General features: G+C 41.7%; 1 protein-coding gene across 1 annotated transcript in view; it reads left to right on the top strand.

Moving 5' to 3' along the window:
• Positions 1–1,959: 1,959 nt before the first annotated feature.
• Positions 1,960–16,957, top strand: part of LOC110498385 (interphotoreceptor matrix proteoglycan 1) — a 34,328-nt gene continuing 19,330 nt past the window's right edge. Inside the window, exons 1-10 of the mRNA XM_090211497.1 lie at positions 1,960–2,617; positions 5,541–5,762; positions 10,389–10,555; positions 10,680–10,714; positions 11,530–11,570; positions 11,655–11,704; positions 11,822–11,980; positions 13,112–13,185; positions 15,066–15,268; positions 15,345–16,916. Coding sequence (XP_090067623.1) covers positions 2,551–2,617; positions 5,541–5,762; positions 10,389–10,555; positions 10,680–10,714; positions 11,530–11,570; positions 11,655–11,704; positions 11,822–11,980; positions 13,112–13,185; positions 15,066–15,268; positions 15,345–16,916 — 2,590 coding nt within the window. The 5' untranslated portion in view covers positions 1,960–2,550. The remainder of the gene's footprint in view (positions 2,618–5,540; positions 5,763–10,388; positions 10,556–10,679; positions 10,715–11,529; positions 11,571–11,654; positions 11,705–11,821; positions 11,981–13,111; positions 13,186–15,065; positions 15,269–15,344; positions 16,917–16,957) is intronic.

Genomic DNA, 16,957 nt, shown 5'->3' with positions numbered 1-16,957 from the left:
AAAATCTCACGATACATGGCCCCATTCATTCTTTCCTTTACAAGGATCAGTCGTCCTGGTCCCTTTGCAGAAAAACAGCACCAAAGCATGATGTTTCACAGTAGGTATGGTGTTCTTTGGATGCAACTCAGCATTCTTTATCCTCCAAACACAACGAGTTGAGTTTTTACCAAAAAGTGATATTTTGGTTTCATCTGACCATATTACATTCTCCCAATCTTCCACTGGATCATCCAAATGCTCTCTAGCAAACTTCAGACTTGCCTGGACATGTACTGGCTTAAGCAGGGGGACACGTCTGGCACTGCAGGATTTGAGTCCCTGGCGGCGTAGTGTGTTACTGATGGTAGGCTTTGTTACTTTGGTCCCAGCTCTCTGCAGCTCATTCACTAGGTCCCCCGTGTGGTTCTGGGATTTTTGCTCGCCGTTCTTGTGATCATTTTGACCCCACGGGGTGAGATCTTGCGTGGAGCCCCAGATCGAGGGAGATTATCAGTGGTCTTGTATGTCTACCATTTCCTAATAATTGCTCCCACAGTTGATTTATTCAAACCAAGCTGCTTACCTATTGCAGATTCAGTCTTCCCAGCCTGGTGCAGGTTTACAATTTTGTTTCTGATGTCCTTTGACAGCTCTTTGGCCTTGGCCATGGTGGAGTTTGGAGTGTGACTGTTTGAGGTTGTGGACAGGTTCAAACAGGTGCCATTAATACAGGTAACGAGTGGAGGACAGAGGAGCCTCTTAAAGAAGAAGTTACAGGTCTGTGAGAGCCAGAAATCTTGCTTGTTTGTAGGTGACCAAATACTTATTTTCCACCATAATTTGCAAATAAATTCATTAAAAATCCTACAATGTGATTTTCTGGATTTTTTTTCTCAAAATTTTGTCTGTCATAGTTTAAGTGTACCTATGATGAAAATTACAGGCCTCTCTCACAATTGGTGGCTGACTAAATACTTTTCTGTGAAATTGCATTTAGCATATCCTGACAAAAAAGTAAATCATATTATGTGAAGCTTCTATAGAATGTCTTGTAGCTGTAATATTGGTTAATATAATATTGGCTAATTGACAGTTAAAAAGCAACACAAATAGTCGAAAGTGCCTCACGGTCAAAGTTCAGTGTTCCCCTGGATGGATTTGTCCAGAAGAGGCTTATTTACGGCAGTAACATTTTTATAACAGGCTAGGGCTGGTAATCCTCTTGTCGGCTTGGGGAGCTGAGTGGAAACCACCACAGTACAGTTCAGGGTTCAGGTCCACACCAGCCCATTAACAGGAGGGAGGAGGAAGCAACAATAACAGAGCAGCTCTGCCACCTACCCAGAGCAGGAATAAAGCATATTTTGTCAGTCTGGGAGTTGGATGTCCAGTAGACCAGGGGTTCACAAACTTTTTCACACGGGGCCCCCTTCCATCACTGGGGAACACCCCCCCCCTGCGTGCACGCGTCACGTTCATTTCTATGGACACAAGCACTGTTCATGACAGAAACTGTTCACACCACTCTTGTTGGTGGAGAGAATTTAGCAGGTTTAAATCTTATTTCCTGCAATTCTACACATTTTGTCAAGGGCAAATGTTCTTGCAATTCTATACATTTTGCCATGTCTAATGTGTACTCGTGATGTTTGAGTGACTAAAAAAGTACAACATAATCTATGGGATAAATAACCTAAATAAAAAACAGCTGACATGGGCTAGTTGATTTGTAATTTTAAAAGGTATGCAATGACTAACATGACAAGAGGAACTGATGATGCACTACCCAATTTCGAAATTTCATCTTGTGCATTCTAGTATTACCACTTTCAAGAGTACGTTTAAAGCCAGACTGAGTTCCTTAAAAAAAAATATACCCTACAGCTCAGCAGCCTTGCTTGGCAGCCTGTAAATTTGGCACATTGAGGAGGATCTGGTCTGAGCTAGCCTGAACAGAGTGAGCATTGTGTGAACGGCACAGAAAATCTAGCCTGGTCTGGGAGCTGGGAGCTGAGAGACTGAGGATCAGAGTGACAGGGACACTGACTGGCCACTATAGGGCCGTAAGTCGATGGGCCCTGCTGACTGACTGACAGATGAGGCTCCATAAGGGCCCTAACAGGATGAGGCTAGGCCACCACTACGTGGCCAGGGAGGGATTACGCTGAGCGAGCAGAAGGTAAACAGATTATTTCCGAAATGGAGCTTGCTTTTTGAATCTCGTCACCATTGTCACACTTATACCGACAGTGGAGTAACTTGGAGTTCCTTTCCAAGCCCCCTCACCTTGGCACTTTTTTCAGTCCTTCGTCCAGGTCTGCAGGGATCATTGACTGACTCAACGATCAAACCAGGATTCTAACTCCAGGATTCTAACTCCATCTGCTAAAACCTAACTGGAGCCAAGACAATAGTGAACAACCCCTCTTTTGGCTCTAGAGCCTAGAGACTTTGTCAACAGTGACAATACATTTTTCGTCATGGACTCGAGATAAAGGTTTTCAGAGACTTTCCTTTTGTTTCCAAATGAAAACTTTTTGGCTCTGAAAGGACGTAAACTATTCCATCATGCATTTGAGAACGGGACTGTTCCTCACCCTATTTCTCTTTACCCTTGCAGCCCCTCGAATCAAAGGTAAGCTCTCACTCCAGGGACCTGTCTGGCTTGTTGTTTTGTTTCCTGTCTCACAGTGTAATTGAAGTGAAAATACAGTTGTGTTCTTTCACAATGATGGAGATATAGTGTGCATGCTTGAATACAGTACATTCTTGATGGGTCAGATCATTGTGTATGGCAATTTTGACAAATTGACTATTTGCAAATCTCTCATTAAAAGTTTATTCATACTGCAGAACTGAATGGAACCAACTTGAAAGCAAAGTGTATTTTGATAAAGTTTTTGACCTTCGTGCTGCATTGCGTAGGAGGACTTCCACAGAGAGTGGTGTGAGCCACTTGACTTCGACCTACACTCAATCAAGGGCAACGGCATTTACAGCTGCTTTAGCCAGCAAATACAGCATCAGTTCATCCTACCTGTCAAACCAGATTCCATGTGTTTTTTTTTTGCATTGATTTGAATATACATTCCTATAAAATGTAGTAAACCTGGAGGGAAAACTGTTAGGTCATATTATACAAGTCACTGTTGGCTACATTGAGCTAGTTGATCCCTATGAACACATTAACTAAAATTCTACAAAACTTTTCTATTAGCCGACTTCTGTTGGGTCCAGATTTTGGCTGGATTGTGTCTTTGGTCTGTTCATTATCCCAAAAGAAACAAAGGCATTCTGTTCTCAGTGGCTCTGGACACTAATCTTTTCTGCCTTGTAGCTCTGTTCTGTGAGGCCCTCACTGTGGTGCTCCGCATTAGGGGACATTTCCCCTGCAAGCTCTCATGCTAGCCTATGTGCATTTCAGAATACTCATTCCTCACTGAGCACATTTCACATTGTGTCTTATTTGTTTTTCAAAATGTTCCCTAATTAGACAATAAGTCTGGGTTTTGCGGCTAATGGTGCCCATTCTGAACCTAGCATTTGAACGTTGAAGTTTATTAGTGTCCAGTTGGGGTTGAGTGTTTGGGTGGTTGTGGTGGTGGTGGTGGTGGGGGGGTGGGGTGGTTGTGGTGGGGTTCACCATGTCATTGGCATTGGGCATTGTCCCACCTTGAGACAAACAATGGATCACATTCTTGGCATAAATCTCTCTGTAACGGGCCAAATTGGGACCGGCAGCACCTTTGATCGAAATAAACATGGATCCTTATTACGGTTGGTATGTGTATGATATCACACTTCAATTAACCCAATGTTTCTGTGACAATGGGAACTGGATATCCGGATACTGGACAGTGAGAGACACAAACTATAATGTTGTGACTAAACAAGCTAGTTTGGGGAATTACCATTTCAAACAGCCTTGCCATTGCAGTGGATTAGCAGTGTCTGTCTACCGACCAACTCTTCTACTGAGTTTATACATGTTAATCTCTCAAACAAGGCACATTTTGGCCACCTCTTTGAGGTCAAAGTATAAGTGTTTATATCGTTTACACTGATTTCTTTGTGGCCTCTACTGCCTAATCCCGAGACATGGCAGGCAGGTCAGATGAAGCACCTAGCCTCTGTTAGGAACTCATTGTGCATGGGACTTAATGTCTTTAAAGGTCAAATGCAACCGTTTTTATCTCAAAATCAAATAATTCTGGGACACAAGTAAGTACCAAAAAATTAACAAAAATGCTTCTAGCAAAAAGCAATTTCTCAAGCAAGAATTTAGCTAGGACTGTCTGAGAGTGGTCTGAATGAGGGACCAGATTAGATGAGCCAAATGGGAGGAATATGTAACCTGAAAACAAGCTATTACTGGCAGAGAAGTTTGAAACTATTTGTTATTGGTCTATTAACTTATACCGCCTGGTGATGTCGCCAGGCAGGCCAAAACCCCATGCCTGCAAAACTAGCTGACGTTTTTGGCGGTCTTTTCAAACAGTTCATAATACACTATTATTCCAACCTCATTGAAAAATATATATAAAACACAGGAAAATCCATTATTTACTGCACTTTCCCTTTAACAAAGCCTCTCTTTGAATGGAGTGACTGTATTCGCTGGCCTAATTTTCTTTCATAACACATTGGCACTACCTGCTGCGACGGACGAGACTGTGAAACGGGGGAAGTGGAGATCTTGTGTTTCCTGAATACAGTAAAGCCAGCTAGGTCATATATAGCATTTTAGCAATTGGGGATATGTCTAATACGGCAACGATCTGAAGGACTCTGAAATAACATTGGTCAGTCATAATTGTTACAGTTAAGGTGGTCTAACCTGTTATTGTCAAACTATGTCATTCACAAAGGACCACTGAGCTTTAGCTTTGTGTTGAGCCACTGTACAAGGATATGATGCCATTCAAAACAAATGCTGAGCATTGATGACTTTCAATAAAACACTTGCTCTTGACTCCCTTTGAAGATGCTCTGTAAAGCAACATGAACTAGTTCCATTGTGCTTCCAAAATTAGACTTAGTATACTCAGATACTTCACCTTGCCACTTTAGTGTCTATTTATATCCAGTGACAGATAGGGACAGTTGTCCACTTAAAACACTGTTCAGTAGCCATTAGGTACAGTAAAGTATTTTTAGTAGCTACCATTTTAAATACTCTGAGTCAGTTCAGGTTAGACCTGAGATACTGTTTGGGAAAGAAACCAGCATACATCATGTTTTTGTTTTTTTACTTATATTTAACCAGACAAACATAGCAAACGACAAAAAAAGTTTTATTGTTACATACACGGCTACGTGCAGTGAAATGTGTTGTTTTACAGGGTAAGCCATAGTAGTACGGCACCCCTCGAGAAAATTGGGGTTAAGTGCCTTGCTCAAGGGCACAGACAGATTTTTCACCTTCTCGGCTTAGGTATTCGATCCAGCGACCTTTCGGTTATCGGCACAACACTCTAACCGCTAGGCTACACTATATTTAGGCATATTTGTCCAAAGAGGGATGCTAAAGATAACCATTTCTAATGTGTCTTTTGCAGACCTACAGGTCCAAGACTCGTTTGGAATCCGAGATGTCAAATACAAACACTTCCTAGAGAGTCTAAGACCAGTCAAACACACCACCAATGTCAAAATGATAAAGAACCTGGACAGGCACCGGACGAAGAGGTCGACGTTCTTCACCACAGGGGTGAAAATATGTCCTCAAGAGAAGATGAAGGAGGTCATCTCCAACCATCGGGCCTACTACAAACTTAGAGGTAAGGGCATGGTGCTAGCGGCGCGAAGGTTGTGGGTTCAAATCCTGCTGCTAAAAATGTATGCACTCACAGTACTGTCACTTTGGATAAAAGTGTCTGCTAAACGGCATATAAACTCAGCAAAAAAAAGAAAAGTCCTCTCACTGTCAACTGCATTTATTTTCAGCAAACCTAACATTAATTCCGTCGTTATATCTCCAAAATGTCCATTTATTTGGCAAGTTTGATCCAGAAAAACACCGGTTCCAACTCACGCAACATGACTACAAAATATCTAATAAGTTACCTGTAATCTTCGTCCAAACATTTCAAACAACTTTCGATAAAATTAAATTAAATTACATTTTAAATTACATTTTAAAATAATCGATAACATTTAAGACGGGATAAACTGCATTCAATAGCGGATAAAAACAAAGTGGAGCGAGCTTTCAGGTCGCGCGCCCCAACCACAACAGTTCACTAGACCCGACCCTCGTTCTCAACAGCCCAACTTCTTAATTTCTCAAAGGAAAAACATCAACCAATTTCTAAAGACTGTTGACATCCAGTGGAAGCGATAGGAACTGCAAGCAAGTGCCTTAGAAATCTAGATCCACATAGAAAGCCATTGAAAAGAGAGTGACTTCAAATCTTTTTATGCCTGGATGGTTTGTCTCGGGGGTTTGCCTGCCAAATAAGTTCTGTTATACTCACAGAGATCCTTCAAACAGTTTTAGAAACTTCAGAGTGTTTTCTATCCAAATCTACTAACAATATGCATATCCTAGCTTCTGGGCCTGAGTAGCAGGCAGTTTACTTTGGGAACACTTTTCATCCAGACGTGAAAATACCGCCCCCTAGCCTAGAGAGGTTAATTGTTTATGATTCATTGAACAAGCATGGGAAACAGCATTTAAAACCTTTACAATGAAGATCTGTGAAGTTATTTGCATTTTTACGAATTATCTTTGAAAGATAGGGTCCTGAAAAAGGGACGTTTCTTTTTTTGCTAAGTTTAAGGGTGTGGATCTAATGGGAACAGGAAAACATCACATACGGTGGGGAGAACAAGTATTTGACACACTGCCAATTCTGCAGGTTTTCCAACTTACAAAGCATGTAGAGGTTTGTAAATTGTATCATAGGTACACTTCAACTGTGAGAGACATAATCTAAAACAAATATCCAGAAAATCACATTGTATGATTTTTAAGTAATTAATTTGCACTCGCTGTGTTTGGAAGAAGAAGAAGGATGAGTACAACCCCAAGAACACCATTCCAACCGTGAAGCATGGAGGTGGAAACATCATTCTTTGGGGATGCTTTTCTGCAAAGGGGACAGGACGACTGCACCGTATTGAGGGGAGGATGGATGGGGCCATGTATCAAGAGATCTTAGCCAACAACATCCTTCCCTCAGTAAGAGCATTGAAGATGGGTCATGCCTGGGTCTTCCAGCATGACAACAACCCGAAACACAGTCAGTATTTAGTCAGCCACCAATTGTGCAAGTTCTCCCACTTAAAAAGATGAGAGAGGCCTGTAATTTTCATCATAGGTACACTCCAACTATGACAGACAAAATGAGAAAAAAAATCCAGAAAATCACATTGTAGGATTTTTTATTAATTTATTTGCAAATTATGGTGGAAAATAAGTATTTGGTCAATAACAAAAGTTAATCTCAATACTTTGTTATATACCCTTTGTTGGCAATGACAGAGGTCAAATGTTTTCTGTAAGTCTTCACAAGGTTTTCACACACTGTTGCTGGTATTTTGGCCCATTCCTCCATGCAGATCTCCTCTAGAGCAGTGATGTTTTGGTGCTGTTGCTGGGCAACACGGACTTTCAACTCCCTCCAAAGATTTTCTATGGGGTTGAGATCTGCAGACTGGCTAGGTCACTCCAGGACCTTGAAATGCTTCTTACGAAGCCACTCCGTTGCCCGGGCGGTGTGTTTGGGATCATTGTCATGCTGAAAGACCCAGCCACGTTTCATCTTCAATGCCCTTGCTGATGGAAGGAGGTTTTCACTCAAAATCTCAAGATACATGGCCCCATTCATTCTTTCCTTTACACGGATCAGTCGTCCTGGTCCCTTTGCAGAAAAACAGCCCCAAAGCATGATGTTTCCACCCCCATGCTTCACAGTAGGTATGGTGTTCTTTGGATGCAACTCAGCATTATTTGTCCTCCAAACACGACGAGTTGAGTTTTTACCAAAAAGTTATATTTTGGTTTCATCTGACCATATGACATTCTCCCAATCTTCTTCTGGATCATCCAAATGCTCTCTAGCAAACTTCCGACATGTACTGGTTTAAGCAGGGGGACACGTCTGGCACTGCAGGATTTGAGTCCCTGGCGGCGTAGTGTGTTACTGATGGTAGGCTTTGTTACTTTGGTCCGAGCTCTCTGCAGGTCATTCACTAGGTCCCCCCGTGTGGTTCTGGGATTTTTGCTCACCGTTCTTGTGATCATTTTGACCCCACGGGGTGAGATCTTGCGTGGAGCCCCAGATTGAGGGAGATTATCAGTGGTCTTGTATGTCTTCCATTTCCTAATAATTGCTCCCACAGACGATTTATTCAAACCAAGCTGCTTACCTATTGCAGATTCAGTCTTCCCAGCCTGGTGCAGGTCTACAATTTTGTTTCTGGTGTCCTTTGACAGCTCTTTGGTCTTGGCCATAGTGGAGTTTGGAGTGTGACTGTTTGAGGTTGTGGACAGGTGTCTTTTATACTGATAACAAGTTCAAACAGATGCCATTAATACAGGTAACGAGTGGAGGACAGAGGAGCCTCTTAAAGAAGAAGTTACAGGTCTGTGAGAGCCAGAAATCTTGCTTGTTTGTAGGTGACCGAACCACTTATTTTCCACCATAATTTGCAAATAAATTCATAAAAAATCCTACAATGTTATTTTCTGGATTTTTTTTCTCATTTTGTCTATTGTAGTTGAAGTGTACCTATGATGAAAATTACAGGCCTCTCTCATCTTTTTAAGTGGGAGAACGTGCATAATTGGTGGCTGACTAAATACTTTTTTGCCCCACTGTATGTGGTCATAGGTGCGGGGAAGGACGACTGAGGCACAGAAAAATACAGTTTACAGGGAATGTATTATTTCTAACACACGGTGATATGGGGAAAAGGGGCTGGATGGAACCAAAGCAAAGAAAGTAAAAGTTAAGGAATCCCCTCTCCTACCTTGCCTGCCTTCCCACGTCTAACCTAACCTTTAGCACCACCTGGCTCGCTAACCAAAATAGAGGATGGCCGCCCAGATCTTACCTAGTGTGCATAAACAGATGCAGGAAAGGAAGACACAGAGTTACCTCTGCTTCAGAGGATAAGTTTATTGAGTTAACTGCACCTCAGATTACAGCCCCAAAAAGTTCTTCACAGAGTTCAAGTTACAGACACATCTCAACATCAACTTTTCAGAGGAGACTGTGAATCAGGCCTTCATGGTCGAATTGCTGCAAAGAAACCACTACTAAAGGACACCAATAACAAAAGAGACTTGCTTGAGCCAAGAAACACGAGCAATGAACATTAGATCGGTGGAAATCTGTCCTTTGGTCTGATGAGTCCAAATTTGAGATATTTGGTTCCAACCGCTGTGTCTTTGTGAGACACAATGAACTGATGATCTCCCCATGTGTGGTTTCCACCGTGAAGCATGGAGGAGGAGGTGTGATGGTGTGGTGGTGCTTTGCTGATGATACTGTCAGTGATTTATTTAGAATTTAGAATTCAAGGCACACTTGAACACTTTCAACAAGTACTCAGCATATGCGGGAACTCTTTAAGACTGTTGGAAAAGCATTCCTCATAAAGCTGGTTGAGAGAATGTCAAGAGTGCACAAAGCTGTCATCAAGGCTGCTTTGAAGAATCTAAAATGTCAAATATATTTTGATTTGTTTAACCCTTTTTTAGTTACTACATGATTCCATATTTGTTATTTCGTAGTTTTAATCTCTTCACTACTATTCTACTATGTAGAAAATATTAAAAATAAAGAAAAACCCTTGAATGAGTTGGTGTTTCCAAACTTTTGACTGGTACTGAAGATGTTCACTTAAATCCTCTCATAAGCCCTCGGAAAGTCATGCATTTGCAGATTTTATGCATAGATTCTGTTGAGTGACTGGCTAAATTCAGGGATGGAGTGACATTGAGGTGAGGGTATTCAAACAGTGAATATCTCATGGAAATAATAACTTCACTTTATGAAATGAAAATGCAAGAGAATGTCTCGAAGGCATAAACATATTTGATCATTCAAGTGGTTGTTGCTCCTCATAACATAAATAAATACAACAAAAGCTGTAGTGCTTTTTGTGATTCACGTTTCAAACATTCCAGACCATTAGGGACGAGTACATTTCATTCCCACATTGGGAAGTAACATTTAACTGATACATTATATTCAAAGCTGTTCAATCATATTAACGGTATGTGACAAAATAGTTTGTCCAAACCTAGGCCATAATGATTCCATTGTTGAGTCTCGTCTTACACGTATACGATAATGAGATGCAAAATATTGACTTGCCATTTGGTCTATATGATAAGAATTGTTCTCATACAGGTCTTTATTCAGCTGTTCTGATATGTTTGACTATACTTTTAGTTTGTCAGGAAGCGATATGGGAGGCCTTCCGTATCTTCTTGGACAGGGTTCCTACCTCCGAGGAGTACAAACACTGGACCTACGCCTGCCAGCATGGCTCTCTCTGTCTGGATGAGGTGGCCAGGAACTTCAGTAGTACCCAGGAACACATTGACATGGTGGCCAGAGTGAGTACTAAAACCTTCATGCATTCCCATGCATCATAGTAACAAGAGTAACATTGAGGGATAATAACTGTGATGGAGATATGTTATTCTATATTTAAAATGTGGGTGTCGGTTTGTTTTTTAGAGAGTTGCTGAACAGGAGAAGATCCAGAAAGAAAGGTAGGTAGGTAGAGAAAAGGTTAGAGAAATGTTAGATGTTATTTAGAGATATCACAAAAAGTAGGCCTTACAATGTTTAATTCAAACTAATGCTCAACACCCTTCCGGCATGAATTTAACTGACTACCTTTTTTTTAATCAATTGTATTCTAATTTAATATGGTGTTTGAAAACAAAATAGATGTTAAAAAAATGTCAAATCAATGTTTCATACCCTATTGTTATTTTAGATTTCACTACAAAGTTCTAAAATGCTAGCAATCTCCAGAGACTAGACAAGCTTCTCTAAACATTTGTTCCGAAAGGTTTAAATTATAGTAGTAAAAAGTAATCATGACCAAAAAAACTCAAGATAATTATTGTTATTTTATTGTGTTATTTTTATTTATATGGTTTTATTTTATTTATTTATTTTTCAAATATTTTTTTACTTAAAAACAAAACTCAACATTGTTGGTTTAGGGTTTGTAAGTAAGCATTTCACGGTAAGGTCTATCTATACTTGTTGCATTTGGCGCAAGTGACAAATACAATTTGATTTGATTTAATTGGTAGAAGGCAAAAACAGGTAAACTCGGAATAACCCTCCTCAGCTCTCTAAACTGCCTGGAGCCTGTACATCTGGTGGCCTGAGTTGACATACAACTCTGACCTGACCCACCTTCTCTGTGCATCTCAGCCCAAACAACTTGGGTGACAGGATTATCATGGTAGGATTCTGGACCAAGACCTAGAGAGCAAGAAACCCCCTTTTGACCTTTTGTACATTTCAGTTTGATTGTAAATGTTGTAAAACATCTATTCTTGATTTCCAGCGGTGAAGTACCAACAGCTGGAGGAACTGAGATTGAGAAATGTAAGTACTCCACATTCATCCATACAGTGTGTTAAATGTAATAATACAACATTCTGGAATTAATGCACAATGCTTTCTTTGTAGGCTCGAAAACTCCATCAGAACTGTTTATCATTCCGAATGAAGCAGGGGACGTAAGTCAAATCATATTTTCTGAGAGCTACCTTGCCTTGGTTTTATAGTCTTCAATGAAAGCTGATGGTTTCAATGATGGCCGTTGAAAATTACATTGCTGCTTTTGTTTTCCTTAGATAACAGAGATTCCAAACATTGTACCAGATGAGGCGGTTATTGAGGAGCAGATAGTGGAGTTCAGTGTCACCATAGCTGACCCTGGCTACAGTGAACTTCTTCTGAGAGACCCTGCAGCTCCCCAGTACCATGACATCACACGCAATCTCCACGATACGGTGAGGCGAACAGGGAGGAAATGTTCTTGAAAAGTCTTAAGTATGAACAAGTAAATGAGCCTTTATTGCAGAGATGGGTTTAGTGAACTACACAATGACTAAACTTGACTGAGGCCTGTTGACTCATTTTAGCTCCCAGAGCCAATGCCTAGGCTTTAACTCAATGGGCTAACATAGGTATTGAGTCCCCCAGATGACTCAGGTTTGAAACCTGGTGTGATAAATTACTAAGACATTCACACATGTAAGAATTTTACTCTAAAGGATTATTTTCTTATTTTTTAAATCACATTCTTAAGGTAATACTTTTTTATTGAAGAACGGATTGTTGGCCACATAATTAGGTATGCCTTGTGTGGGACAATCCTTAAGAAGCCTCATTGCATATTGATTTTCATAGGCACAAAGGAAAACGTGAGCAGTGATTTGAGATAATCACAAGCTCCTTCAGCAAAAACAGCATCGAAAGGATTGCAAATGTATTTTGCAGGCATACAACATTTGTGAATGACTATTTATGCCTTTTCCTAGTCTAGAATTTCTAATATGAACCTTTAATTAACTAGGCGAGTCAGTTAAGAACAAATTCTTATTTACAATGACGGCCTACCCCAGCCAAACTCTAACCCGGACGATGCTGGGCAAATTGTGCGCCGACCTATGGGACTCCCAATCATGGCCGATTTTGATACAGCCTGGAACAAAACCAGGGTCTGTAGTGACGCCTCTAGCACTGAGTGTCTTAGACCACTGCACCACTCGGGAGTCCAAAATGAGCTTGTGAGCAAATGAGCTTGTGCTTTTTAAGAAGCTTACGATAAGGGTAAATCAAGCAGTGTATTGGGCAACATCAAAAGACTGAATTGGATTTGTAACTCCAGAAAGATAAAGTGTGTAAGTAAAGCTCATGAATGATTCCTAAAGAAAATGCAAGTCTGTTGACGGCACATAGATGATCCTACAGTGAGAGAGCCATAATATAATGAAAGTTATTTTTCCTTATTGGCTATATCTTTTCCATTCGTGTGATGTTATTTTGCTTACAATGATTATTGCCCCAGAGAGAATGCTGCATAAATCGAAGAAAGATGTGTTACCTAAACATAACCATAGCATGTATTTTCTCCACAGATGGTTCACGTTTTTGACAAACTTCCTGGGTATAAAGATCTTCGTGTTTTGGGATTTCGGTTGGTTGAATTTAGGTAGGTTGTTCAAGGAACTGTGAAAGTACTAACAAGTCAGCCAAATCTTTCATTCCATTGAACAGGCTCCATTAGACATACACACTCTCTGCACAGAGTAATGCTGTCTCATTAGCAAAGGAATAATAAAACATTAGTCAGAGGTCCCTCAAACTTTGGCGTTTGCTATATTTGCTAAAATGCTTAGATAATAAAAGCTGTCAGAAATACATACAGTGCCTTGTGAAAGTATTCGGCCCCCTTGAACTTTGCGACCTTTTGCCACATTTCAAGCTTCAAACATAAAGATATAAAACTGTATTTTTTTGTGAAGAATCAACAACAAGTGGGACACAATCATGAAGTGGAACGACATTTATTGGATATTTCAAACTTTTTTAACAAATCAAAAACTGAAAAATTGGGCGTGCAAAATTATTCAGCCCCCTTAAGTTAATACTTTGTAGCGCCACCTTTTGCTGCGATTACAGCTGTAAGTCGCTTGGGGTAGGTCTCTATCAGTTTTGCACATCGAGGGACTGACATTTTTTCCCATTCCTCCTTGCAAAACAGCTCGAGCTCAGTGAGGTTGGATGGAGAGCATTTGTGAACAGCAGTTTTCAGTTCTTTCCACAGATTCTCGATTGGATTCAGGTCTGGACTTTGACTTGGCCATTCTAACACCTGGATATGTTTATTTTTGAACCATTCCATTGTAGATTTTGCTTTATGTTTTGTATCATTGTCTTGTTGGAAGACAAATCTCCGTCCCAGTCTCAGGTCTTTTGCAGACTCCATCAGGTTTTCTTCCAGAATGGTCCTGTATTTGGCTCCATCCATCTTCCCATCAATTTTAACCATCTTCCCTGTCCCTGCTGAAGAAAAGCAGGCCCAAACCATGATGCTGCCACCACCATGTTTGACAGTGGGGATGGTGTGTTCAGTGTGATGAACTGTGTTGCTTTTACGCCAAACATAACGTTTTGCATTGTTGCCAAAAAGTTCAATTTTGGTTTCATCTGACCAGAGCACCTTCTTCCACATGTTTGGTGTGTCTCCCAGATGGCTTGTGGCAAACTTTAAACAACACTTTTTATGGATATCTTTAAGAAATGTCTTTCTTCTTGCCACTCTTCCATAAAGGCCAGATTTGTGCAATATACGACTGATTGTTGTCCTATGGACAGAGTCTCCCTCCTCAGCTGTAGATCTCTGCAGTTCATCCAGAGTGATCATGGGCCTCTTGGCTGCATCTCTGATCAGTCTTCTCCTTGTATGAGCTGAAAGTTTAGAGGGACGGCCAGGTCTTGGTAGATTTGCAGTGGTCTGATACTCCTTCCATTTCAATATTATCGCTTGCACAGTGCTCCTTGGGATGTTAAAAGCTTGGGAAATCTTTTTGTATCCAAATACGGCTTTAAACTTCTTCACCACAGTATCTCGGACCTGCCTGGTGTGTTCCTTGTTCTTCATGATGCTCTCTGCGCTTTTAACGGACCTCTGAGACTATCACAGTGCAGGTGCATTTATACGGAGACTTGATTACACACAGGTGGATTGTATTTATCATCATTAGTCATTTAGGTCAACATTGGATCATTCAGAGATCCTCACTGAACTTCTGGAGAGAGTTTGCTGCACTGAAAGTAAAGGGGCTGAATAATTTTGCACGCCCAATTTTTCAGTTTTTGATTTGTTAAAAAAGTTTGAAATATCCAATAAATGTCGTTCCACTTCATGATTGTGTCCCACTTGTTGTTGATTCTTCACAAAGAAATACAGTTTTATATCTTTATGTTTGAAGCCTGAAATGTGGCAAAAGGTCGCAAAGTTCAAGGGGGCCGAATACTTTCGCAAGGCACTGTACTATTTCCCTAATATAAGCTCTGCTTTGTTGACAGATCTGATGATGTGTCAGTCCGCTATGCTGTGGTGTTTGAGACGAATGGAGAAGACCATGACACAGAATCTAAAACCACTCTAGAACCAGGCACAGGGACAGTTATTTACACAAACGGGCACAGACTGAAGGATCTGGTCTCCAAGGCCTTGAGCGAAGAGACATCCCTGCCTGTGGACATACAAACACTCAGTTTTGAACCTGGTAAGCTTCATTTAAAGCTCAGGTCAACTGGGATATAATCTTTGAAGAAAGTCTAACTTTTATATTTTCCCTTCAGATCCCACTGTTTCTCTACGCAATGAGTTGGAAGCGACTACCTTGGAGACCTTGCTAGAGGAGGTTGTTGGGCACACTGAAGGTTTCTTACCAACTGTTGCTGTCGGAGAGGAATTTCTTAAAGATTTTACAGACACACCCGAGGAACTCACTGTTGTGCCTTTAGGTGACTCAGTTACTGTTCTCCTCACTGAGGCTACCACTGCCTCCCCTGCCATTGAAGTAACTCCCAATTCTCCCCAAGAGGAACTTAGTGAGAGTCCTCCCTCAGAAGAAGTAGAGTTGCCTCCAGTGGCGGCTACAGATGAGATGCTTGAGGCAGAGGCTACAGATGAGATGCTTGAGGCAGAGGCTACAGATGAGATGCTTGAGGCAGAGGCTACAGATGAGATGCTTGAGGTAGAGGCTACAGATGAGATGCTTGAGGTAGAGGCTACAGAGGAGGTGCTTGAGATAGAGGAGCCTGCAGTGGATGTTACAGAGGAGACGACTGAGGTAGAGGAGCCTGCAGGGGATGTTACAGAGGAGACAACTGAGGTAGAGGCTACAGAGAGGACGCTTGACGTAGAGGAGCCTGCAGTGGATGTTACAGAGGAGACGATTGAGGTAGAGGAGCCTGCAGTGGATGTTACAGGGGAGACGACTGAGGTAGAGGAGCCTGCAGTGGATGTTACAGAGGAGACGATTGAGGTAGAGGAGCCTGCAGTGGATGTTACAGAGGAGACGACTGAGGTAGAGGAGCCTGCAGTGGATGTTACAGAGGAGACAACTGAGGTAGAGGCTACAGAGAGGACGCTTGACGTAGAGGAGCCTGCAGTGGATGTTACAGAGGAGACGATTGAGGTAGAGGAGCCTGCAGTGGATGTTACAGGGGAGACGACTGAGGTAGAGGAGCCTGCAGTGGATGTTACAGAGGAGACGACTGAGGTAGAGGAGCCTGCAGTGGATGTTACAGAGGAGACAATTGAGGTAGAGGCTACAGAGAGGATGCTTGACGTAGAGGAGACTACAGTGGATGTTACAGAGGAGACGACTGAGGTAGAGGCTACAGAGAGGACGCTTGATGTAGAGGAGACTGCAGTGGATGTTACAGAGGAGACGTTTAAAGTAGAGGAGCCTCCAGTGGATGTTACAGAGGAGACAATTGAGGTAGAGGAGCCTGCTGTGGATGTTACAGAGGAGACGATTGCAGTAGAGGAGCCGCTGGATATTACAGAGGAGACGATTGAGGTAAAGGCTACAGAGGGGACTCTTGACGTAGAGGAGCCTGCAGTGGATGTTACAGAAGAGACGTCTGAGGTGGAGGCTACAGAAAGGACGCTTGATGTAGAGGAGCCTGCAGTGGATTCTACAGAGAAGACGATTGAGGTAGAGCAGCCTCTAGTGGATGCTACAGAGCAGACGATTGATATAGAGAAGACTGTGGATGCGACAGAGGACTACCTTTGGGTTTGGCCACCAGTTACAAGAATGGCTGTTACAGAACAGCCTACCACCAAAATGATTACTCTCTTCCCCCCTGAGGAAGATGCTGAGGAGACCCTCCCAACTGTTGAATCTAAGGAAGATGAAGGTAATGTTCTGCTTATAAACCAAGTGGCAAAATTTATGGAA

This window comes from Oncorhynchus mykiss, chromosome 19 (assembly GCF_057628025.1).
Source record: "Oncorhynchus mykiss isolate SJ-2025 chromosome 19, ASM5762802v1, whole genome shotgun sequence".
Lineage (NCBI taxonomy): Eukaryota > Metazoa > Chordata > Actinopteri > Salmoniformes > Salmonidae > Oncorhynchus > Oncorhynchus mykiss.
This window is presented reverse-complemented; position numbering and strand designations above follow the sequence as displayed.